The sequence below is a fragment of the Conger conger genome, chromosome 15, assembly GCF_963514075.1.
Source record: "Conger conger chromosome 15, fConCon1.1, whole genome shotgun sequence".
NCBI lineage: Eukaryota > Metazoa > Chordata > Actinopteri > Anguilliformes > Congridae > Conger > Conger conger.
The window spans coordinates 27,621,067-27,646,950 of NC_083774.1; the positions used below are offsets into that span (position 1 = coordinate 27,621,067).

The 25,884-nt window shown below is 46.1% G+C and overlaps 3 protein-coding genes across 7 annotated transcripts; 2 read left to right on the forward strand and 1 right to left on the reverse strand.

Annotated features, from left to right (window-relative positions):
* The first annotated feature begins 607 nt into the window (after positions 1 to 607).
* ccdc113 (coiled-coil domain containing 113) lies at positions 608 to 11,227 on the forward strand. Its single transcript, XM_061222437.1, has 8 exons — positions 608 to 694; positions 2,195 to 2,318; positions 4,564 to 4,713; positions 5,288 to 5,443; positions 6,258 to 6,494; positions 6,797 to 6,904; positions 7,460 to 7,615; positions 8,151 to 11,227. The coding sequence occupies exons 1-8, from the start codon at positions 612 to 614 to the stop codon at positions 8,217 to 8,219; spliced, it is 1,083 nt and encodes a 360-aa protein (XP_061078421.1). The 5' UTR covers positions 608 to 611; the 3' UTR covers positions 8,220 to 11,227.
* A 178-nt stretch (positions 11,228 to 11,405) lies between these two features.
* znf319b (zinc finger protein 319b) lies at positions 11,406 to 19,677 on the reverse strand. 3 transcript variants are annotated; one of them, XM_061222433.1, is made up of 3 exons: positions 19,296 to 19,677; positions 17,960 to 18,084; positions 11,406 to 16,672 (listed from the first exon to the last, which is right to left on the reverse strand). In XM_061222433.1, the coding sequence occupies exon 3, from the start codon at positions 16,400 to 16,402 to the stop codon at positions 14,651 to 14,653; it is 1,752 nt and encodes a 583-aa protein (XP_061078417.1). In that variant the 5' UTR covers positions 16,403 to 16,672; positions 17,960 to 18,084; positions 19,296 to 19,677; the 3' UTR covers positions 11,406 to 14,650. The 3 variants fall into 3 exon arrangements, with proteins under 3 accessions (XP_061078417.1, XP_061078418.1, XP_061078416.1); XM_061222434.1 differs by having other exon boundaries at positions 17,960 to 18,097; XM_061222432.1 differs by lacking the exon at positions 17,960 to 18,084.
* A 388-nt stretch (positions 19,678 to 20,065) lies between these two features.
* usb1 (U6 snRNA biogenesis 1) lies at positions 20,066 to 25,719 on the forward strand. 3 transcript variants are annotated; one of them, XM_061222439.1, is made up of 8 exons: positions 20,324 to 20,854; positions 21,502 to 21,692; positions 21,983 to 22,166; positions 23,592 to 23,645; positions 23,804 to 23,909; positions 24,621 to 24,704; positions 25,275 to 25,407; positions 25,450 to 25,719. In XM_061222439.1, exons 1-7 carry the CDS (start codon positions 20,697 to 20,699, stop codon positions 25,404 to 25,406), a joined length of 909 nt encoding a protein of 302 aa, XP_061078423.1. In that variant the 5' UTR covers positions 20,324 to 20,696; the 3' UTR covers position 25,407; positions 25,450 to 25,719. The 3 variants fall into 3 exon arrangements, with proteins under 3 accessions (XP_061078424.1, XP_061078422.1, XP_061078423.1); XM_061222440.1 differs by lacking the exon at positions 20,324 to 20,854 and adding an exon at positions 20,066 to 20,086 and having other exon boundaries at positions 25,275 to 25,719; XM_061222438.1 differs by having other exon boundaries at positions 20,232 to 20,854; positions 25,275 to 25,719.
* Positions 25,720 to 25,884: the final 165 nt, after the last annotated feature.

A 25,884-nucleotide genomic window follows, 5' to 3' on the forward strand; every position in this document is an offset into this window, starting at 1 on the left:
TTGCTCACCTAAAAATTAGGTGGGATGATACAAAAGGTAATATGTTGTAAGTTGTTTAACAAGTCTAGTGAAAAATACCAGGAAATAAAAGCTGAAGTTCGGATCTGTCATCTCATGTATATATTTTGACCTCAAACTCAATTGTCTTCGGTGTATAGGAAAAACAAGGCATTGCTGTTCCAATACTTTTGTATATTAGATTGTTTAATGTGTAGTGAGCAACTTGGCCACTCAAACTAAAGTGTGCATTTGTGTTTGTGTGCATGTGCCTGTATCTACGAAACCATTGTTCATTTTAACCACTGTTTATATAATTTTACAGACCAGGGCATGGAGGCTTATACAAATCTGCGGCAGCTGGTCATGGACATTTAATTTGAAGCATGGCTACGAGCTTTATTTACAAAATAAGTATTTGCCAGCACTATTGTGGTTTAGGTTTTATGGGAACTAAATGGCATACATTTGCCATTTACCGTTTAATAGCCTAATAGTCTACTGACTCGCATCGCAAAATAGCGCACTTGCCTCCTGGCGGTTGACATCATGGTTGATATCTGTGCGGTTGCCGCGAGTTAACCGCACGTGAAGTTGTGTTTACCTTAGCAACCATGGCGGATGACATCAAGCAGTTGGCTGATGGAGCTTCAGAAGAGGACAATAAATGTCTTGTCGAAACTGTGGAGGATCTCAGGTTTCTAAAATGAGCACTTTTACAATTATTATAACACGAACTTGACTACATTCTATGTTTTAAGAGAGTTAAAAAAAGAAACATGTACAGTATTGTGACAATGGCACTTGCTAACGTTAACTACATCGCTAACTAGCTAGACGGTTAGCTAGCATTATAATAGTCTAACGTTATACCATGCTGCAAAGTAATAGTGAGTTGGATTATTTTGATATGTAGCATCGGTTCTGACAGCGGAGTTTCAACCGAACCAAACTTACCAGGTTGCTTGTCTAGCTAACTAACAACGCCAGTCAACTTAGTAAGTTAGCGAGTTAACTCTAACAATATAATAACCACTTAAAATATTTTACCAGCATTACTTATTTGTAGCCGTAATAACATCAATTCGGAAAATAATACATCATCAGATTGATGATTGATGTGCCACAATGTGTTATGTCGAGATGGGGGTAATTTACTGTGAATATTAAAGCTGTTGGCTTAATCATTATTTTCATGTGGAATTGATCAATCTGGTAACTTAAATACATTCATTTTGAAACATCGTAGTTATTCAAACCTATGTTGGACTATTCATTTTTAAAATAATTTTAATACAGCCATTTAAAATGTATGAAGCAGTCATAATTCCGCTGAAGTATAAAGTGTTAATTAAATAATGTTAAACTATCTATATGTGGAACATGAGAGAATAGGGATTCATTGGAATCTCACATTGCTACAGGTTATGTGTTGCACTACTAATTTCACAAACAAGAACCATGAAATAAAGAAAGAATTAAAATGCAGTGTGTGGCCCCTTCAAATTTGGCTACAAACCTGCCAGTATATGCAAGTTTAATTCCCTTGTGTTATTTGTGGAGATGATTTCTATCTGAACTCTTAAAAAAAAAAAAAAAAAATGCTGGAATTAAAGGCATGTTCTCTAAAAAGAGCTAAGCTGAACCTTTTTGTATGAGAATCCATACAAGTGGCTGAATCTAAGGGAAACCGCAAACTTTCCAGCTATTAACACCAAAGCAAGCGCCTTTCATTTCATTGTAAACCCGGTTTCTGCCTGTGACGCCATCTTAGGTGCTGCAGGGTGTGTGAATTAACACATTCAAGCAATGTGACACTTGTGCCATTTCTGTACACTGCTGAAAAAAACAGCTCAAGCTAGGTTTTGACACAGCTGGTAGCTGGTTGACCAGTTCAAACCAGCTCCCAGCTCAACATGGTTTAACCAGCTCAAGCTATGTTTTGAAAGCAGCTACCTGCTCAGACAAGCTACCAGCACTAGCTGCTTGACCAGCTCATACCCAGCTAGACCAGCTTCATGACCAGCTCGAACCCAGCTCAGTTTGCAAGCTGGTCAATCTGGCACAGCTGGATTTTACAGCAGGGTATGCTAGTTAACACCATGTGCGTGCGTTAATGCAGTGTGTGCATATACGTTTGTGAGCTCGCGTTCATGCGGGGAACGTTAACACAGCGCACACTCGCTTGTGTTCCCAGGCGGAGCAATGCTGCTCTCCGGGTGGAGACGGAGATGTTCGAGCGCTTCATCAGACGGCAGGGGACCAAGGACGACGGCGCTCTCCTTGACGGCCCAGGAGGGCTTTTCCAGGAAATGGGAATGGTAAAGAGCCGCGATGACAGCTCTGCTGTCAGGTGCCAGACGGCTGTCTCTCAGGGCATGGGCCTCGTTCTGTGTTTACACCTTTTCATTTTGTTCAGGTGACAGTGCAGCAGTTTCCGATGCTACTTAAATGCTTACTTACTCTCTGCTATTTTGCCGCTTTTTAAGATTCTGGTAAAATAAAGGAAAAATAAAGCAATGCTTACATTACATTATATTACATTATTGGCATTTGGCAGACGCTCTTATCCAGAGTGATGTACAACAAAGTGCATACCCATAACCCATAAGTTCGCTGAAAGACCCCAGAGGGAAGTACAATTTCAATTGCTACCCGTACAACAAAGATAAGGACAAGGGCCTATTTTTTTTTTTAAATCAACAAATAAACAAACAAACAACAAAGCAAAAGTGACCAAACTTAACTATCCAAATACTGCTTACCTAGCCAACTAAAAATACCGAAACACTACGCAAATCACAAAGACAACAATTAAGGTTCACAGGGAGGTAGGGAGGGATGGGGAGAGGTGCTGCTTGAAGAGGTGCGTCTTCAGTTTGCGCTTGTAGGTGGGGAGAGATTCTACAGTTCTGACCTCAACGGGGAGTTTGTTCCACCACCGTGGAGCCAGAACAGACAGTAGTCGTGAGCTTGAGGTGGAGGTTCGGAGAGGGGGAGGTGCCAAGTGGCCTGTGGAGGCTGAACGAAGAGGTCTGGCAGGGGTGTATCTGATGATTTTTTGTAGGTAAGCTGGGGAAGACCCCTTAACTGCTTGGAAGGCTAGCACCAATGTTTTGAATTTGATGCGAGCCATGACAGGCAGCCAGTGGAGGGAAGTAAGCAGGGGGGTGATGTGTGAGTATTTGGGAAGGTTGAAGACCAGACGAGCTGCTGCATTGTGGATAAGTTGGAGGGGTCTGATGGCGGACGCTGGGAGGCCAGCCAAGAGGGAATTGCAGTAGTCCAGGCGGGACAGAACCATCGCTTGGACCAGGAGCTGGGTCGAGTAGAGGGTGAGAAAGGGGCGGATTCTCCGTATGTTGTATAGGAAGAACCTGCATGACCGAGTCACCACTGCAATGTTCTCGGAAAGGGACAGTCTGCTGTCCATCACCACGCCGAAGTTCGTTGCACTGAGTGATGGCATGAGGGTGGTATCCCCGAGGGAAATGGAGAGATCCAGGCGGGGAGAGGTATTAGCAGGGATGAATATCATTTCAGTCTTGCCTGGGTTGAGCTTTAGATAGTGGTTGTCCATCCAGCTCTGGATGTCACTCAGGCAAGAAGAGTTACGAGCAGAAACCTGTGTATCAGATGGTGGGAACGAGATGAAGAGTTGGGTATCATCCGCATTGCAGTGGTAGGATAGCCCATGTGCAGTGATCACAGGGCCAAGGGAATGAGTGTAAAGAGAAAAAAGAAGCGGGCCTAGGACTGAGCCCTGGGGAACTCCTGTGGCAAGGGGCCGAGGTGTCGATACTGTACCAGCCCAGGCAACCTGGAAGGAGCGACCAAAGAGGTAGGACTCAATCCAGTCCAGGGCTGTGCCACAGATGCCTGTTGCTGACAGGGCGGACAGGAGGATGGAGTGATCCACAGTGTCGAAGGCAGCAGAGAGATCTAGAAGAATGAGGACAGAGGAGAGGGAGGCTGCTCGTGCGGCATGGAGCGACTCACTGACGGAGAGGCCCTGTTGAGTGGCCCGATCTGAAGCCAGACCGATGGCGGTCAAGCAGGTTGTTGTTAGAAAAGAAAGAAGAAAGTTGAGTAAAAGCAGCTCGTTCTATGGTTTTAGAAAGAAAAGGAAGAAGAAATACCGGGCGGTAGTTCTGGATGATGGAGGGATCCAGGGTAGGCTTTTTTAGCAACGGATGCGAGAAAACAGCCGGAAGACGGAGGAATTGACAAGGGAGGTGACAAATGGGAGAATGTCTGGTGTGATAGTCTGGAGAAGAGAAGAGGGGATAGGGTCAAGGGCACAGGTTGTAGGGCGGTGGGAGAGCAGGAGTTGAGAAACACACAATACATATGCAAGCAAATGAACAAAAGAACAAAGAACAAAAGCACTATTCTACAGTAAAATGTCCAGTGTAAATGGACTAAATTAGAATAAAATGTATTTTGTAAGACTTGATTCAACACTGGAGTTGAACATTCCTCTGTATTAATATGCCAATCCTTCCTTACATGTGTGTATGTATATATCTGTGTGCACTCTTGCGTGTGTGTGTGTGTGTGTGGCAGTGTCAAAGCAGGAAGGCCAGGTTGGCTCAGGAGAAGCATCGCCTCACTATGGAGCAGAAGTGTGATGTGTCAGAGCGAGAGTATGACACAATGTGGGACGAACTGCAGCACCTCAAGGAAAGCTCAGAGAGGCAGATGCACCTCCATCAGGTAACCACAGGGGTCGCCAGAGAGTTAGATGCACAGCTATCTGGTAGCCACAGGTGGAGAGAGCAGTGCACCAGTAATGTAGACAAGGGCTGTCGACATTATTCATCAGGTGTTTTGATTGGGAGAAATATAAGTAATGTTTTTTGATAATTGTTCGTAGAAACTATCAATCTAACAGTTGTATTACACAACATAGCAATGTAAATTGTTGCAATTTTAACAACCATGAGAAATTATACAAACATTGCATTACATTATTGGCATTTGGCAGACGCTCTTATCCAGAGTGACGTACAGTTGATTAGGCTAAGCAGGAGACAATCCTCCCCTGGAGCAGTGCAGGGTTAAGGGCTTTGCTCAAGGGCCCAACGGCTGTGTGGATTTTATTGTGGCTACACCAGAATTAGAACCACCAACCTTGCGTGTCCCAGTCATTTAACTTAACCACTACGCTACAGGCCGCCCTACAGTACGTCTAGTTCTAACAGCAGTCCCTGGATAGTTTTTAGTTGCATAAGGCAGCCCTAATTGGTTGTTTCTTTTTTCACATTTGTGCACCGGCCCTCATTGCCAGGCAACACTGGAGGAAGCGGAGGTTAGGCTGAGCGAGGTGAAGAAGGCCAGCTTTGAGTTTGACCGCGACGTCGCCAAGGTGATTCGAGAGAAGAAGGGCGGCATGATGGACGCAGAGAAGGTCATCCGTTACATTGAGGACAGAATAAAGGCCAAGGTGAGTGGGAGCTTCGAGGGGTCAAAGGTCACTTAGAGCTGCAGACAGGACTGGACTCTCATTTTGATTGGCTGTTGCTGTCACTCAGAGAGAATTGCCATTTATTAGCATTACAAAACTGATTTTAAGCTACCTGAGCTCGCTAAAACCTGGTTGTCATCTTTAATTTCTTAGATTCTTGAGATTTTCAAAATAAGAGCCAGTTGTCTCAGGTCAGAGTGAAAAGCTGCATACGTGACTTTTCTGAGGGGCTACACTTGTGTGTTGTGGGGACTGTACGCATCATCAGCACAAGATAAAAACAAGGAAGACCACAAGACTACACACTTGCATGCCTGATCAAATTCAGCAGCATACCTGTCACACAAACCGACATTTTTGAATTTAAAAGGCCTGTCCAAGATATATAAATATACATTTGCCAGGGTAAAGTCATAGTTTTGAATGGAGTTCAATGAAATTAGCTTTATGGCACCAGAAGCTTAATAAGCTGCAATACGTCTGTTAACCACTGGAGTTTGTGAGCTTCTGAGGGAATGTTTTCTCTTCTTCTTTTGGTTTTGTGGCAATTTAGCTATAAAGTAAAATTAGTGCATTACCGCCACCTACTGTATGCATTGCCATCGTCGTCTCTTCTTTTAGTTCTCCAAAAAACGCCCTCCCATGCCTGTATCCCGATTCTTTACCATTCCCCTTTATCCCTGGCGTCTGAACCTGGCCTCCAAACGCTTTCGGAAACATTCCCAGAGGGAATGTCAATCCCCGGTGGGCTGTAACTGAAGTGTCGCCCCGCCCCGCCCCGCCCCGCACGCAGGAGGCCCTGGTGGAGAAGCTGCGGCTGAAGAACGGCGCGCTGCGGGTGCAGAAGCGCAAGCTGGACCTGCAGCTGAAGCAGAAGGGCGAGGTGGGGGAGGTGCGCCACCACGTGGACTTCCAGCAGCTCAAGATCAAGAACACCCAGTACCTGCAGCAGATCGACATCCTCAACCAGGACCTGCTCCGACTCAAACTGCTGGCTGGGAGCACCCAGCAGATCCTGCACTCGCACAAGGTCCCATGTACACCCTGTCTGTCTGACACGATGTCTCACCAGCGCGCTGTCTGTCCGGCTGTCTGTCTGCCTGCTTGCCTCACCCACGCCAACACCATGCAGGGTTTAAAGACTGTAACAATGGTGGTGCCCCAGTCTATTCCCTCGCTTGCACCACTGTGTCCTCTGTATTTGTTTCGCCACTCTACTTACCCACACTCAGGGCAGAGACCTGGCTTCTGTGAACTGCTTTGTCAATGTTGGAAGAAACTTCCTCTATCCTCCACTGGTAGGTATTCTAACGGTATGTTGGAATGTTACAGAATAAGCTGCAGCAGCTGATCAACGAGTCAAAGTTGCTGAGCAACGAAATCGCCTCACGGGACGACGTGGTGGCCAAGATGGAGCATGAGACCCGGCAGGCCGAGCGTGTGAGTACAGAACCTTCCCCAGAACCTTCCCCAGAACATTCCCCAGAACCTTCCCCAGAACCTTCCCCAGAACCTTCCCCAGAACCTTCCCCAACGTTTTCCTGCCATTATCTCACTCCAGGTCCCCAGCCCACAACCCCCCCCCCAGAAGAATACCACACTGGGGAATTGTATGTTGGTCTGGCACAGGAGTGTCAAATTCCAGTCCTGGAAGGTCACAGTGTGTGCATGTATTTGTAGTTTCCTTTCATATCAGCGAGTTAAGACCTTGCGAATGAGGTGCCATTCGACCACACCAACAACCACTGTGGCCCTCCAGGACTGGACACTAAAACCCGTCGTCAAGCACATGCAATAAAACCAGGTCAAATCAAGAATCAACAGTGCTGGGTTTCAGTCATGGAGTAGAAGTTCTGAGAACACATTGCGGCCACACATACACCCGCACACGCAGTCATGCACGCACACATGCACACACCCACACACACACACACACACACACACACACACAGACTTTGGCCTGAGAAGTGTGCGTTTGGCGCCCCCCGCTGGCAGGAGTGCAGGGAGGCGGAGACGGTGAACGGGCAGCTCAGGAGGCAGCTGGAGAGCTTCAGCGTGCCGCCACTGCTGGACTACATCAAGGCCAAGAGTGTCCATGGCGAGCTGGAGCAGACTGTGCGGTCCTGGGAGCGCAAGGTGGTCATCGCCGAGGTCAGGACCGCACTTCTCTTTAAACAACCTTTCAGGGAGTCCCCATCACTTTTCTGTTTGAAATCAGACAACCATTACCATTTCTGTTTATCTTTCAGTGTAGTTTTAGCCTATCTATCTCAAGTTGTTTCTTGATTGTGTTTCTTTGCTTTGCACCAGACCTGGGTCAAATACAGTGTCAGACAGTTTACACTTTAACCGCATATTCATTGTTTCCTTTCAAATCCAACATGCTCGAGTATGAGCCAAAAGAACAGAAATTGTGCCCCTGTCCAAATACTTATCGAGTGCACTGTACGTAATAAATTTTGGATTTAAATACTTTTCTATGCTTTACTGATTAGTTTATTGGAACCATTCATGAAATATTCACAAAAAATGCAAACCTTGCCTTCTGGTCCTCTTGGTTGGTTCTGTTGCACCAGGCAATATCATTTGAGCACAGAAAAGTAAGAATCCAAAATGGCTCAATATTTTTCTGGGAGATCCTTCTGACCAGCCTGGACTCAAACTCCTTTCCCTTGCTGTCCTGCAGATGGCACTGAGGAACAACACAAAGATGCTGGAAAAGCTTCAGCTTCAGGTGCCTGAGCAGCAGACCTGACCCTGTAACTCCACCTTACTACACCCAAACCTGACCCTGCAACTCCACCTTACTACACCCAAACCTGACCCTGCAACTCCACCTTACTACACCCAAACCTGACCCTGAAACTCCACCTTACTACACCCAAACCTGACCCTGCAACTCCACCTTACTACACCCAAACCTGACCCTGCAACTCCACCTTACTACACCCAAACCTGACCCTGAAACTCCACCTTACTACACCAAATCTGACCCTGCAACTCCATCTTACTACACCTAAACCTGACCCTGAAACTTCATCATACTACACCTAAACCTGACCCTGTAACTCCACCTTACTACGCCAAAACCTGACCCTGCAATTCAACCTTACTACACACAAACCTGACCCTGAAATTCCACCTTACCACACACAAACATGACCCTGGAACTCCACCTTGCTACACCTAAACCTGACCCTAAAATTCCACCTTACTACACCCAAACCTGACCCTGCAACTCCACCTTACTACACTCAAACCTGACCCTGTAACTCCACCTTACTACCCACTGACCAACACCTTACTACCCAAACCAATAAGCTACCACCACACTGGTTGTTGATTGTATCCTACTGCAGATGAAAAAGTACAGTACCGTGAAAAAGTGAATGTAATATTGGTAAATGGGAACCTGAGTAAACACAAAACAGATTTTTTACATTACTACTTAATTTATTTTGTGAAAAAGCTTCTCGAACACCCAATTCACCCGTGAAAAAGTAATTTCCCCTGTAATCTTAAAAACTGGTTGCACCACTTTTAGCAGCAATACCTGCTATCGAACACTTCCTGTAATTTCATATTAGTCTTTCATATTACTGTGCAGTTAGCATAACTGTTTTAATTCGGACAAATTCATAGGTTTGGTATGCCGTAAGGGACTTTCGAGAGATCAAAGTCTAGAAAGGGTACAAAGCCCTTTCTAAGGCTCTGGGACACAGTATGAGCCATTCTCTCAATGGAGAACAATTGGAACAGTCGTGTATATTCCCAGGAGTGGCTGGCCTGCCAAAATTCCTCAAAGGGCACAGTGACAACTAATCCAGGAAGTCACACATTATCCCAGAAGAGCATCCAGAGACCCCTAGCCTCAGCTATATCTGTGTTCATGACTCTACAATAAGAAAGAGACCGGGCAAAAAAGGGGAGTCATGAGAGAGTGGCAAGGTGGAAACCACCGCTAACCAAGAGAAACATCAGTGGTCATCTCACATTGCAAAAAAGCACCCGGATGATCCCCAAGCCTTTTGGGATAAAGTTGTATTGTTTCATCCCAATGTATGTGTGCATGTGTTTATTCTTTTGCAATACACTGAATACATTTGGAATTGAGAGAAAAAGATGAGCACAAGACAAGAGTTCAGAATTTCTGATATTTTATGGTATTTACATCTAGATGTGTTAAGCTACACAGAACATAGCACATTTGCTATCAGACCACCCAATTTCTAGGTGAGCAAAAGTATTGGAACAGAGAGTATTTAAAGGAGCACTGTTACACGTGTTTCAGTTTAGTTTATTTGGATTCAATTTTGTGTGTAGGCATTTTTAAAATCACTGTCAGTGCAGCCTTTTCCTAAATATGGAAATGATGTCACTGGATGTGTTTGCTCTTAAACATTTTGCCCCATATTTAGGAAACTCAGTGCTTGAACTCAAACTAGGAATCTTTAGTGACAGTGCTCCTTTAAATAAATGAAAGTAAATAACGTAATATTTGGTAGCATATCCCTTGCTTGCAATAACTACATCAAACCTGCATTGGGTTAAGGTCTGGTGATTGACTTGGCCAGTCAAAAACCTTCCACTTTTCCTCCCTAATGAAGTCCTTTGTTGTGTTGGCAGTGTGTTTTGGGTCATTGTCTTGCTGCATGATGAAGTTCCTCCCAATTAGTTTGGATGCATTTCTGCGTAAGTTGGCAGACAGAATGTTTTTGTAGACTCTGAATTCATCCTGCTGAATTCATGAGTTACATCATCACTAAAGCTTAGTGAGGCCAACTCCAGAAGCAGCCATGCAAGCCCAAGCCATGACACCGTGCTTCACAGATGAGCTTGTATGTTTTGGATCATGACCAGAGCCCTTCTTTCTCCACATTTTGGCCTTTCCATCACTTTGGTAGAGGTTAATCATGGACTCATCAGTCCATAATCTCTGTACTCATCTCTGTACTTTGCAAATTGTAATCTCGCCTTCCGATTCTGACTACAGATGAGTGGTTTGCATCTTGTGGTATAGCCTCTTTATTGCTGCTAAGTCTCCTTTGAACGACTGATTGAGATACCATCACCCCTGCCCTGTGAAGATTTTTTGTGATATCACTGATATTTTGAGGTATTTCTTCACAGCTCTCACAATGCTTCTGTCATCAACTGCAGTTGTGTTCCTTGGTCGACCTGTTCTATGTCTTTTGCTCAGTACACCAGTCAAAACCCAAGGCTAAAATCAAGAGTAGACATTCAGAATTATTTATTGTTTAAGCAATCAATCTAACAGGACACATCTGGGCAACAAAAAACAACTCAGTTACATGTTTCAATACTTTTGCTCACCTAAAAATTGGGTGGTCTCATAAACAACTTAGAAAAGGGTGATGTGTTCTAATAAATCTCAATAAAAATACCAGGATTAAAATTCAGATCTGTCATCTCATGTACATCTTTTGACCTCAAACTCAATTGTCTTCAGTGTACTGCAAAAACAAAGGAATTGACCTGGAGGTTTCAGTACTTCTGGAGGGGACTGCATACGTCAGTCTGCATGTGTACATGTGGATCATGGTTGGGGTCAATTAAAATTTCAGTTCAGTCCATTGACAAATTCACTTTTGAAATCACAATAGGCATTAACGTGGTTTTAATTTTGTGAATTGACCAGATCGAAAGTGGAATTGACCCAGCCTTGATTTGTGTGGCCAAGCATAAGTATGTCTTCAGATTCTGCAGGGGAAGTGTTGTTTTATATAAACTTTGCTTCCTGTGTTTGTGGTGAGCTTCCTGTTGGCCTCGCTCACACCAGCTTCCAGAGCCCAGAATATTCACAGCTGTTAGTCCAGCCTTTCTCACCCTCAGCTTTTCCGCAGAACACACTCACACCCTCCAGAGAAAACCTCCCGGACATCACACGCCTTTCAAACAAGGACAACCGCTCTTGTCAGTATTCATGGAAAAGGTTTTATTTGTTGGGTGACGTGTGTATTAAATGCTAGAGATCGCTTCAGCTCGAGGGTTACACATCCACTGCCACACATACAGCTTTAACAGAATCGTCCAGAAACTACAAATATGGAGGGGGGGGGAAAAAACAAAACATAAGGGGGACAGGTACACAGAGGCTAACACCGTGAGCATGCACAGAGGGTGATACAGGCAAGGGGAGGGGGGCTAACTACTTCCCACTGCCCAGGTCAAAGGTCATGGTATCTGTACACCAGATAACCAGTCAGTTAATCTCATCATGACTCATCCCTTTCAAACTCCTACTGAGACTATAGATATTTTTCACATAAAGTTTTAATAATGAAAATAAAATACACTTAAACTTGCATACATGCAAAACTTTTTTTTTTCTTTTTTTTTTTTTTAAACGCTATGGGTGGTTACTCAGTGTTTGCACTCATCATTTGCGTTCATTGTCGTTTCCCTTGAGAAGCTAGGGGGCGGATCTGAAGCAGCATCAGTCAGAGTGAGCAGTGATCTGGCCCCCAACAGGAAACAGGCCTCTCATCCGCACTAAAGGCTAACGTACCGTTGCTCTACCGCACACAGCCCTGAAACGTCATACTGTACTGTAACACTTAGCATCACCACTGCCCCTGTGAGAATGGGGGCTTGACCTTTGACCCCAGTCCAATTTTACCCTTTGGGGCTCCTGTAAACTGGCACTTACAATAATATTAAATATACAATCCCCCCCCTCCCCCCATTCCAAAAAAAAAATAAAAAAATCAAGCACCACTTCAGTCTGGGGGCCAATAATCACTTGATCATTTTCAAAAGCAGGCAGTGAAAAAAACAACATAACAAATGAAGCAGAAATGTAAAGCAACAAATGCTGAGGCAAAAGCTTCAGTAGCAGGCTTTGACCTCTCCAGACAGTTCTTCCTTTTCGACATTTTTTTTTTTTTTCTCTCCCCTCATTTGTATTTTTAAAGTATCTCCCTGAACCAGGGGCCAGTGGGAGAGCGTGAGGACTCAAGGGTCAGGTGGCCAGTTCATTTGCAGCGATGAACACTTATCTCATGCAATTAGCTTCCACCCCATCCAACGTTGTGCGTGGGGTCCGTTCTCGCTCTCCGTGTCCCCCCCACCCACAATGCAACAGATATAAAACCACAGATTCTCTACAAACCAGATTGTCAGACCCTTCTTCCTCAGCGTGGGAGAACCCGATTAGTAACAGTTTCAAATTACTTTTGAACATTTGTGAAACGGTAGGCCCCATGAGGAGAACCTCCATCGCAACAAATACTTTATTTGGAGACACCCCCTCGCAAAATACTCATAAGATGGCTCCAACTTCAACTTCAGCAGCAGAGACAGCTATGTTAAGAACAAAGAGTTGATAGTCTAGTCCCAACTTGGCCCTGAGGGATGCTGGCTTTTGATTCAGCAAATGTTTTTTTTGACCAGTTAAGGTACAAAACGTGTTAAAAGTTCTACCATAACGGCTTCCTTTAATGTATTTTAAGACCATACAGGTCTGTCCAATTTTTATTTGTTACGTCATGATCATCATAAAAAAAAAAAAATCTTGTCATCAATGTTTCAATGACCTGGTGGCCACATTTTTTGCCATGGAATGGTCATTTAGCACAATATAAAAAATAAAAGCATGTGATCTGGCTGACTAAAACTCATGTGATGTGAATACCATTTATTCTTCATTCATGTAATGCTGTTGCTTTAAGAAAATAAGTCATCCTGCAACGGACATAAGGGTCTAATTGAGAACAAGTAAAAGCTTGTTCTCATTCAGATGTTGCAATTACAGTAGGAACAAAAACCAGCAGAGACAGTGCAGCCCCAGGACCAAGCTGGAGAAACCGCCCAATGGAGGTGGCATCCAGTGAACCGGTGCCAGCATCTCTCCAGGCCTGGAGACGTGCTGCATGGCTATGGTACCGTCTCAGCACGCCGTGGGGAACGCCAAAAAATGAAAAGGGTGGCACAAAGACGAGCCTCTCCTTCAGAACATTTTCACCTCACACAAAATGCAGTCGGAAGTCCCCCCCCAAACACAACAAAAACACCAAATCACTCAAGTGTAATCACATGGAGGGTACAATTATTTGCCATAAAAAAAAAAGATTAAAAAATGTATAATAAAAATAACCACACAAAATAAAGTGTCAATAGGCAAAATAGCAGGTGCACTTTATAAACGCATACAACGCAACTCCTACGTCACGACTCGTAAACATACTAGCATACATACTATTTATGTACATACAGTAATAACAAGGAGCCTTCTACAGTCCCTAGTCATTGTAGGGGTGACAGACCCATAATCCTTAGCTGCTGGAATCACACACATATACATATATGTATATATATATAGGCAGATAGAAGTGTATACATATTTCTGTACATTTCCATAGCAACTTCAGCACACCCCATTGGGATGTCGTACAGTGGAGGCTTTGGTAAGTCCAGCAGTAACCACGGTGACCCAGAAAATAAACACACAATATTTAATAATTAGACAATTTTCCCTTATATTTTTAATCATAGTTTTGCTAATGTGGCCATGAAGATGGAAAAAAAATGTCTTGATGATTGTTCACGATTGTTAATGAAGTCCACCAAGCAGTAGCACAGGAAGCAGGGTGTCAGGTGACCCAGGTGTAGCCAATTGCCTTGCTTGTGGGAGGTACGGCCTGGTGGGTTAGCTCCACCCCTGCTTCAGCTTGGTACTCAACCACCACTGGCAGGTGGTTTTTGGTTCTTGTCCCTGCATTTCCCAGAACCACCACTACAAACGTGCATTGGATTTTGTCCATGCTTTGTTCATTTGGGCCTTTCAGAAGACAGGCGGACAGGCCTACCCTCAAACCATTATTACAAAATAACATGATTTATAAATACCGTGGGCTCAACACCTGATATATTTCAACTAGGCCCATGTAGCGGTACACGAACGCCACGATGAAGGAGGGCATCAAGCCATGGCACAGGGTAGTGCGTGTGTATGTGTCAGAGAGAGTGTATCTTTGTGTGTGTGCGTGTGTGTGTGTGTGTGTGTGTGCGCATGTGTGAAAATCTGCAAGATGCGGGGCAGGTCTACACGGAGAGTGGGGCCAGGGTTCTGGTCGGGGGCGGGGTGGCTGGTTTGGGGGAACGGGGCGGCTGGTTTGGGGGAACGGGGCGGCTGGTATAGGGGACGGGGCGGCGGGTTTTGGGGGCCTATATGCAGGGGGCCTCTGGGTAGTCCCCGCCCTCGGCGGTGTGCTGGACGGTGTGCTCCTGCAAGGCGGCCAGGTCGGCGAAGCGCTCGCCGCACCACACGCACTTGAACTGCGTCTCGCGGGCGTGCACGCTGCCGTGCTTCAGCAGGTGCTCGCGCTGCTTGAAGCCCTTGTCGCAGCTGGCGCACTTGAAGGGCTTCTCGCCCGTGTGCACGCGCCGGTGCCTCTGGAAGTCCGACGAGTACTTGAAGCGCTTCTCGCAGTCGGGGCACTTCAGGGGCTTCTCGCGCGCCGGGTCGCACTGGTGCTGCACGAAGTCGGACGAGGACGGGAAGCGCCGGTCGCACAGCGAGCACTTGAGCGGCTTCTCGCCACAGTGCTGGCCCTGGTGCCGCTGCAGCGTGGACGCCTTCTTGTAGCCCTTGCCGCAGACGTCGCACTTGTAGGGCCGCTCGGCGGCCGCCGTGGCCGCCGCCTCCCCGCACTTGTGCCGCAGCAGCTCCCCGGACTGCCCGAAGGTCTTCTGGCAGGAGGCGCACTTGAAGAGGCTCTCCACCCCGTGGACGTGCTGGTGGTAGAGCAGGTGCGAGGGCTGCAGGAAGCCCTTGTCGCAGAGGGCGCACTTGTAGGGCCGCTCGGCCGCGCCCTTGTGCGTGCGCCGGTGGCGGACCAGCGCGTACGGCTGCTTGAAGCTCATCTGGCACTCCTCGCAGCGGAAGGGCCGCTCCTCGGAGTGCGTGCGCTCGTGCTGCCGCAGGTCGGACGGGCGGCGGAAGCCCTTTCCGCAGGAGCCGCAGCGGAAGGGCCTCTCGGCCTGCGGCTGGCACTGGTGGTGCAGCAGCTCGGACGACTCCTTGAAGTGCAGCTCGCACAGGTTGCACTTGAAGAGGTGCTCGCCGGCGTGCGCGTACATGTGGCGCACCAGGTGGGAGCGGTGCTTGAAGCCCTTCTCGCAGGCGGCGCACTTGTAGGGCCGCTCGTCGCTGTGCGTGCGCCGGTGGTGGGCCAGGTGCGAGGACTGGCTGAAGCTCTTGTCGCACGCGTCGCACTTATAGGGCCGCTCGCCCGTGTGCACGCGCTCGTGCCGCGACAGCTCCGACAGGTGGCGGAAGCCCTTCTGGCACACCGAGCACTTGTAGGGCCGGTCGGCGGCGGGGGCCGGGGCCTCGAAGCCCGCCGGGGCCATAGCCGCCGCCCCCTCGGCCGACGGCTGCTGCGGGTTGGAGCCCGAGGAGGTGGGAGTGGTGTTGCCGGACGAGCCCGGGCGGTACGTCTTCTCGCAGATGGAGCACTTCATGGGGTTGCCGCTGTTGTGGGCGTTGTGGTGCTGGGCCAGCGAGGTGAGGAGGGAGAAGCCCATTTTACACACGCCGCAGACAAACGGCTTCTGCTCCACCTGGGCGCACTGGTGCTCCAGGAGGTCAGTGGCCTGGTGGAAGACCTTCAGGCACTGGGTGCACTGGAAGGAGCGGTCCTGGCTGACTACGCACTGGTGCTCGTGCGGGTTGGCCAGGTGCGAGATGTCGTGGCCGCAGGCCCCGCACTTGTGCCCGCCGTCGCCCCCTACCTGCAGGGAGGGCTGCTGCGGCTGGGAGGCGTGCGGCTGCTGCTGCTGCTGCTGCTGCAGGCCGGGGTCCTGCTGCAGAACGATGCCGTACACGGCGCAGCCCAGCGCGTTCTCCACCCCCTGAGGGATGGTGTGCACCGCCGAGGGCGGGGCCACCGCGTGCTGCTGCCACGCCTCCGTCATCCTGCCGACGGTGGTGCTGGGATTCGGCTGTGGGCGTGCGGGTTGGGGCGTGGCTCATCGGGGGGGGGGGGAGCGATGGGCGGACTCGGCGGCAATTCCCCGGCTGATTTGCGAGGAGGCGTGGCTGAGAAAACTCGTCAATCTCCTCCAGAGAGGGGGGGGGGCGTTTCCAATAGCAACCGACCGGTCACCAAAGTCCGGGGAATTAAAGGGACGGCGTGGACATTGGGTTGGAGACGCTCCGCTGGCAGTGATTGTGCCTGATTCCCCCTATAAGAACAACAGAGATTCATTACTACACTGCTCCATCTTAACCGACAAACGACAGCGATGATACGGTTTCAAAACCGTTAACAAGGCTACAACTTTGGAAGAATAAGCCAAACTAACCAAAACAAAGGAGAGAAACGTCCAAGGAGCACTGTGATATTTGTCAGTAGACGCTTAAAAAAATTAAATATAAAAATATAAAAAAATAAAATGCAGTTCTTGATATAGATAGATACTTCTACTACTTGGGGTGCTTTTAAACTCATTGTATGAATCTATGCTGTCGGGTTTAAAAAGACAAAACTTACAAATATAACCCGTCCGAACGAGTGAAGTGCACACATACGTGATAACGTTTTTATGTTAACAGCAATTACACATTTTCTCTTAAAGAAAATCAAAACATAGCTGAGTGGGCCAGTGGTTAAGAAACAGACATGGCTCCAACTGTGCTGGCAGCCCACATCTCCATGCATCATTGGGAAAGCCCTCAGATTGACCCCCAGTGGACTGTTACCCATGGGAAATCAGCAGCCGGTTGGTGTGGTGGGTTGAGAGCAGGGGCCATATTCCTACTCCATGCCATATTCCACTTTCCCTGGCCCAGCCTAACATATCCATTATCAACCAATAGACAAAACTGATTTCACGTTCTTAACGACGATGCGCCCCCTTGACTTGTAAGAGATGCTGCCACTGCAATGTAAATAACATGGTAACATTTCTACAGTAAATCTTCAGCTTTTTAAAAATACAAGCTATCCAAGTCAGCCCTGTTATGGCTAGAATTAGCAGTGAAATAAAATGTGAAATGGTTATACATGGCTTTGACGCCACCACTGCAAGGCAGGAGCAGTGAAATGACAGACGTTACACCACTGTAGTGTTCAAACGCCACTGACCTTACCTCTAATTACATATTTTTCCTGGGGGCAAGGGGGAGCATTTGAACACTCAATGCAACCAACACAAAAAGCCAAATCTTAGGAGTCATATCATATACCTTTATAGCCTAAAGTCTCTCTGAGCAAAGACTACTGTTTCTGGTGTATCTCCTGAATTGACTATCAGTAAAATAAAAGATTATAGGCAAAACCAAAATAAAGGCTTGGAAAAGGCCATTTAAAAAAAAAAAACATTTATTTTATTAAGCCCCGTTCCCCCGACCCTTTGGTCCGACTGGAGGAAGTGAAATATCTCTGTTTCATTTTGATCGAGTTCTCAGAAGAAACACCAGGGCGGATTCAGTGCCTCAAAGGGAAGAGAAAGCCAGGAAACCAAGCTCACCAAACGGTACCAAGGCGCCGGGAGCGAACAGAAACTCAGGAAACCGCCAACCAACGGCTGCACCCAACAGCGGGTCAGGCTCTTCTCTGCTTCTGTTCAAAGCTACATCTCCTTCCCTCCAGCACCTGATTAAATAGACTGTGTACTATTAAAATACTCATAAAAACGACCTGACAAATTTGATAAAGATATCTGAAGCAATTTGGTCGGCCTATTGATGCACATTTTCCAAGAGCTGGAACTAGACGATGCCATTCACCCTTAGTAGCCTTTACCTGGCTGTTGAAAAAGCAAGCAGTAACACGGATGACAAGACAAGAGACATCACTACAGATCTGTTCGAAGCTGGGCAGTGTTCAATCAGCTCAACACGGAAAAAACCCGTATTATCGTGAAATATGTAACATGACTGAATTTGAATAACAACTTAAAACTAAACAAATCAGTGCATACAAAAAACAATATTCAAATAAGTTGCATCGACTTGCAACTGCTGTCTGGATTTGCATTTGCATTTACATGTTGAAGAAATGCAAACAGAAACAAACACCTGAAATTTAGTTCTATTCCAGTTTGGAACAAATCCGTTTTCGTAGTGAAAGGGTATGAGGGTGATGCTTCTATAATATTTTAAATGGTTAGCTTTCTATGTGACGTAGAATAGTGGCTCGCCGATATCTGACATTTCTGCAAAGTCGACTTTCTGAAAGCGCTACCGAATCGGTTGGCAGACGCATTAAAACATTATCTGGACACAAATATAGCTCCAGCCGAATAGCTACATTTTGGCTAGTTTCCGGTGGCCTAAAATGGCTTACGCACTCACTAGCCATACACTGGATAGGAATGCATAAACAACGGAAGAAATAAGTTACACACCAATTACAGAAATGGCATCGACAAAATTATTTTATACATGGAGCCAATTAAATAAAGGCTATTTCAGCGGGGTCGCGAAATAATAAAACAACAATAGCTACCGAGCCATTTCATCGGTTAGCCATGATTAGCCTCCCTCATTGTGGGCAGGGGGCAAATTCTCTCTTAGGGAAACAAATCACACGGCAAATACAGATTTAATTTCGTATGAATCAATACCACATCATATGAATGCACCACATTAGCTAGCTTGCTGGTTGGTAACCAGTCGGATCCTAGCTACAGCTTGCAACACAATTGCATCCTACGGTAAAATATCATACACGTCACATATTCTTGCTAGTGAGCCTTAGCCAGGTAATCACTGCAGACAGACGCTGTACAAATTGTCAAATAAACACCCCCTTTATCTGAGATACTGTAGCTAGCCTAAATATTAGGCTACCTTAATACTCACCTTGTGTGCCTTCAGCAGCCAGTCATCCTCGTTTCCAGTGATAAATTAGATCGCGCTACTGTCTTGCAGCGGGCAGAATGGAGGGCCCCAGCGGTCTCCGGCTGTACGGACTGCGGCCAGTTTAGGCCGCTTACTACGTTGCTCTCTCTTCCAGCTGGTGAGCTGTGGTGGTCTGGAAAGGGCAGCTTTGTTTGTTACGCGAAATTCATAGATAGCCGTTTTTCAATGCCCAGTGGATCCCTCCGATGCATTCCGTTTTACATGGAATCCTGTGACTATCACCCCGTTTTTCACCAGGTCTAGGGTCCTCACTTCATTACAAATATTCACGGCTCAAACAGTGCAAAGAAACACAGGAACCTGAATAGGAAATAACTGCCGTCCACAGAAACACACACCGGAAACGTGCGCGCATTACACCCCGAGGGTCACAGTGCAGTTTGCCAACTGTCACTACACCCTGCACAACTTTGTTTCGTTTTTGACCCTCTTGTAACATCTGTAACATTTTGGGCGATAATCCCTGTTATTAAAGTTGGGTTCAAGCTATCTTTCATTTAAAAAGTGTTGCAATAACATATCCGAATAAGTGCTTCAATTGTCTTGTTCATAAGATCCTATTTGCTATATGATACAACACATGTAGACGTGTAAAACACTGGATATATGGTAATGTTTTTTGTCACAAGTCTTTCCTTTGATTTTAATGTAAGACAAACAATTGGATCATTCAAGGTAAATGTCTCCCCTGTAGCAAGCAAGAAAGAGAAGCAGTCAGCGCGCGAAAGCTGGTAGGACGCTCTGGGCATCGTCTATTTGTTGTTATTTCATTGCAAACGCAGTAGGCTATGTATTGTCTGCCACAGTATTCTGCATCTCACTAATTGGGTGTTCCAAGCAGGTAATCCCATACTATTATATACGGCTATACAAAGTAAACCTTCGGTACACTGCGGTCGCATTTCACGCATGAAAGCTAATAATATAATGTCAAAACTACAGTGCAGGACTTCTTTAGAACTAATCTCATCCGCCAGTGTCAGAGGGTAAGGCTTAATTAAAATTGTATCTAAGCCTCAGTAGAATTGCTATCGGGAAAATAAATTGCCGAAATGTAACACCTGTCAACTAGAAACTGGGTGATTCGTATTAAGTCACACGAAGTTATTTAAATAAGGTTTTTCATTTTGTTTTAAAACTACAACCCCTACGAGGTTTAATCGTGGAGCTATAAAGAATAGCGATGTAACCGACCAAGAGCTCGAATGCATACCAATCCACGTGACATAGTGGAACTATTTCGCGTTGGTGTTTGTTTGCCAGGGGAAGTACTTCGAGAACGTTTCTATAGGAAGTGGCAAACGCTTGATTTTGATTTTAATAAGTTATTTTCATGGCTATATGATCCGAGTACTTCGTTGTGGCATGTTAGTCAGCTACAGCAGCAGCTCCGAAGACGACGAAGAAAACGAAGATAGGGATAAAAGGAAGCATAAAGGTTTTAAAAATGACGACTGTGCGCCGGCATGTAAAAAGCTGAGATGTGTCACAACAACACGGTAAGGCAACTAGCTACCTAGTGTAGTTTCGAGCGTGTAATTTTCCTTATTTTTGTCATGTTGTGGTACTGACTGGTCGCGATGTAGCTAGCATGAATTAAATGTAAACAATTAATATTAACACCACATCTGACCTCCTCGTGCCGTGGCATTTCTCACTACCACAGCTTTAGGAAAACAACTCTATACTTAGACGTGACTACGTGAGTACGAGAGGAAATTACCTATGTCTAATGTGTTAAGAGCAAGTTACACCAGTTAGCAGCAAGTAACTCGGCGCAAATGGTCCTGTTTGGTTTCACCAATGCGAGGGCTTCTGCCCTCTTCTGGTTAAATAATGTAAACGCTGTTTTCACGACGTTGTGGGCTGTAACTGCTGGTGGCAGCCCACTCCTAAAGCAAGTACAAGTGGTGTTCCAATGTAGTAAGACAACATTGATGTAACCTACTCCGCTGTGACATTTAAAGTAAGTATCGAACAATCACTGTAGGTGTTCAATTTTAGTTGTCAACAAAATGATTGGTGGAGCTCCTGTTTAGTTTAAGGAAAACCTGACAACTGTACAGATTTTTTTTGCTGGCCACGCAATTGTCCGGTCCCTGCTTTATCACAGGTGGTGTTGAGTTCCTGTGCATTCTTCCCACAGGGATGGCCGCCCCCAAACGGCTGAGCTCCACCGTGCACTGGCAAAACCCCGCCTGCCGTTGCCAGGTAGCGTTCTCGAAATGTTCAGGGAAACTGAGGATCCATCAGTTGAGGACAGCTCGCTGCACGGCGGCAGAGTGCGATCCTTCCAGCATGAGCGGGGAAACTGGGCTACATACGTGTACCTTCCGTGTGAGTTAACCTGCCAGGAATATGCACCCATCCTGTAAAAATGCCTGCATAAGCATACCTGCTGTGCACGTTTACCTGTGACATGCCACATCAAATCACATTTATTTGTATAGCTGACAGACAACTGTCACAAAGACAGAAGGACACAAAAGGGCAAAAAGCAAGCACATAAGGGGAAATAAAGAAAAGGATAAAATGGGGATCGACTAGTCTTCATGTCATGCATAATTAGCGGCGTTATCCACCTGAGATGCCCAGTAAAGACTAGCGCCTGCCCCTCTCCCCCACAGACGATCCCGATGAGGTGTTTCTGGAGCTGGTCGGGGCGATGATGCAGGTGGTGTCGGCCCATGGGCTCTCCCTGAACTGGGCGGAGGAGTTCCATGTCAGCCTGTCTCAGACGGTGGTCCTGCGGCATCACTGGATCCAGCCATTCGTGCTGTCCCTTCGTACGGGGCTGGCCTCCTACCCACGGTAAGGGTCCCTAGATTTTGAGAGAGGGGCCTTGGGTATTTCTCAGTGTCGGTACTTGTGGTTTTGTGTACTTGTGTGACATCATATTTAATGGTCTAAGTCCTGTTCCAAAACCAAGAACGCAAAGAAGCAAGAAGAGATAGAAATCCCTGAAGTGGTCTTGATTCCCCTCAAATATCAAAGATGCATGCATTGCCCAATGAGAATGGGCATTATATTCCACCATTCATTGTGCGATGGTAGACATTACATTACATTATTGGCATTTGGCAGACGCTCTTATCCAGAGCAACGTACAGTTGATTAGACTAAGCAGGAGACAGTCCTCCCCTGGAGCAGTGCAGGGTTAAGAGCCTTGCTCAAGGGCCCAACGGCTGTGTGGAGATTAGAACCACCGACCTTGCGTGTCCCTGTCATTTACCTTAACCACTATGTTACAGGCTGCTCCTCAAGCTGAGCCAAGCCCACAACTAACCAACTAACTAAAGTTTTAAAGGTACAATAGGTAAGATATTTGTGTTAAAAGATTGTTACAAGCCCATTAAAAATCCAAGACCTTCCTATCATTGAAAAAGGCTTACTGACATGTTGACTCACCCTCTGCCTGTTCTTAAGTTTAGGTTTCAAAATATACCGTTGACGGCCTGGCACTCTCTACCAAAACGTTGTATAACTACAATAATTCAAGCTCATTGGTTGAAAATTAGTTTTAATTGCCACAGCCAATGGCGTTTCAATTCATTTACATAGAAGGGGGAGGGATAAACAGTGTGTTGGTTTGAAGGTGTTTGTTGCTGCTATTCGTCTCTTGATCATTAGAAGTCCAAAATTACCTATTGTACCTTTAATTTAATTAATTTTTAAGTGTCACTATCTAATTTCTCCATTATATGTTGCTAAAAATATCAAAATATGCGTATTACTGGCTGAATTCTATCTTGTTTTAAATATAGCTAGGAGCTACGGTGCATTAACTTTAAAGTTTATTGGCTTGGCTAACTCGTAGCCAGTTACTAGTCTCTGCTGAGAGTTACTGACAATTTTGTAGTGAGAGCATAACCACCTGTCACAAGCATGCATTTTATCTCAAATGCATTCCAAAGAACGCAAGTCTGGACTTCATGTTCTTGGGGTGGCCTGTAGAGTAGTGGTTAAGGCATGTGACTTGGACACGCAAGGTCAGTGGTTCTAATCCCGGTGTAGCCGCAATAAGATCCGCACAGCCGTTGGGCCCTTGAGCAAGGCCCTTAACCGTGCATTGCTCCAGGGGAGGATTGTCTCCTGCTTAGTCTAATCAACTGTACGTCGCTCTGGATAAATTGCCAAATGCTAATAATGTAATGTAAAATGGTATTGAGAAACGCCCAGTGTCTATGATACTGGGGGAGGAGCTGATGTCTGTATGCCTTTTCTCTCTCTCTTTAGGATGGTGTGTTTGGCTGAAAAGATGAAGGTGTACACTAATGACGCAAAGACCAGGTAGTGTTTGTTTCCTTGTTTTTGCACTGCAGAACTCACAACCAATTTTAATGCTTAACCACACTTATTAGTTAGTCATGCTCTGTGGTTTTGATGTGCAGTGCAAGTTGGGACTGTTATTGGGTGGGCCCGGCATAACTCTGTACTTTGTGCTACAGGACATTTCTGGGTGTGGAAATCACCACTGGGCATGCGCAGCTGTTGGAGGTTGTGAGGGCTGTTGATCAAACCATGGAGGAGTTCAGTCTGGACACCTTCTACAAGGTCAGAACCGCTCACTGAAGTTCGCCATGGATGGCACTGAGCTGATAAAACTGCAAGTAAATGAAATTCAGAATGAAGCACAACAACAGATGACACAGTGTTCATATAATTAATTTATATTGCTTTGATACAGAGTGAACTTGAAATAGTGAAGTGAAATATATGAATGTAGATGTTGTAATTGTAAACTTGAATACCAATAAATGGTAGTGGTCTGTGGGGTCAGGAACGGTCTTTCTGCCCGGTTCGATGTTTTAAATCTAACCCTGTTCAATTTTTTCATCATTTCCATTCTGCGGAATTGTTTAAATGTAAAGACTATCTTGACCTGCTTGGCTGTGGTATTGAATTTCCATCCATAACAGTGCAGTCCGTAAGTATTTGGACAATGAAATGTATTAAAATAAACTGTCACGCGGCCTGCAGAGTAGTGGTTAAGGCACGTGACTGGGACACACAAGGTCGGTGGTTCGATCCCCGGTGTAGCCACAATAAGATCCACACAGCCCTTGGGCAAGGCCCTTAACCATTGCATTGCTCCAGGGGAGGATTGTCTCCTGCTTAGTCTAATCAACTGTAGTGAAAACAAATGTGTCACTGTCCAAATACGTACAGACAGCACTGAATGTGAAGAGTTGAAATCCCAGTGTTTAGGGCCTGAGAGTGACAGGGAAAATGTACTTGCGCCAACCCCTTTCCTCTTCCCTACAGAACCCCTCCTTCCACATGAGCCTGGCCTGGTCTGTGGGCAACTGTGTAGACCAGCTGAGCAGCAAGTGTCTGCAAGAGCTTCAGGTATGACCTCTGACCCACACACCTGACCCACTTCTCCCCATTCACCTGTCTTCTCTGGTTCTCTTTTGCCATCTGTCTCCCTAATCTGTCCCTCACTTTTTTCTGTTGAAACTGAAAGTAACTCATGCAGACAGCTGATGGAATGTTTAGTGGCTTGTTACCATGGCAATGCACCGACATTCTCTGGCTGTACACAGAAGAAATGTTAACCAGCCTTTTTTTTCCGGCTTGATGTCTTCACAGGTATTCCAGGTATTTCTGCTCTGTGTAAAGATTACTGAGATTCCTCACTCTCCCATCAGCCCATCAGTGTTGTTCTTGTTCTATAACACTGACCTTCAACCATGTTTTGAGCATGATTTAAGAAATGTATCTCAACATATCAGAATCAGAATCAGAAAGCTTTATTGTCATTGCACAAAAACAGTACAACGAGATTTGGTTGAGATTTGGAGATTTTGGACATATGACTGTAACACATTTGCTGTCACCCATCACTGATTACTGATGGAGGAAAATGCTGATGTTTAGATGGCTCTCTCTCTCTCCCACCCCCCCTTGTCTCTCTAGGCCACTCTGGACTCCCATGAGGATGGGTCCTTCCTGCTGAGACTGGCCTGTGAGGAGCTCCGCTGCAAATCCGGGAACAAAGTCTTCACCTTCCCCCTGCGCTCCCCTCTGCCCCCTGACCCCAGCGAGTGAGGCTGCATCGGTCTCCCACTGGGTGTGGCTCTCCACATCACAGATTCAGTCTGTACTCCATCGCTCTGCCCATTACTGGATTCGCAAAGCCACGTTCCCCCATCACTAGCGCCGAACCTGCAAATCCGGGGAGAAAGCACTACGCGCTGTTCGCACTGCACCTTATGGTGGAAATGAGGGTCGCGGGTAGAGTTTCTGCCTCCTAACTAATCGTAGCTTTCCTGATTCCCAGGGCAACTTTTCTCATTAGCAAATTTACACGCATTTTACATTTTGTTTGCAAAGAATAAACTATTTTAAACTTTTCTACAAATTGCTTGTTGTATCTCAAACTTCATCTTGAAGAGTTGGTCTGACCCACTAATGCCAGTCTGAATGAAAATGGCACCGAAAAATGGTGTCATAAATGGCACCACTGCTAAACCACACCTTACATTTAACACAACAAAAATGTTTTGTGATCCCAAGTAAATTCATT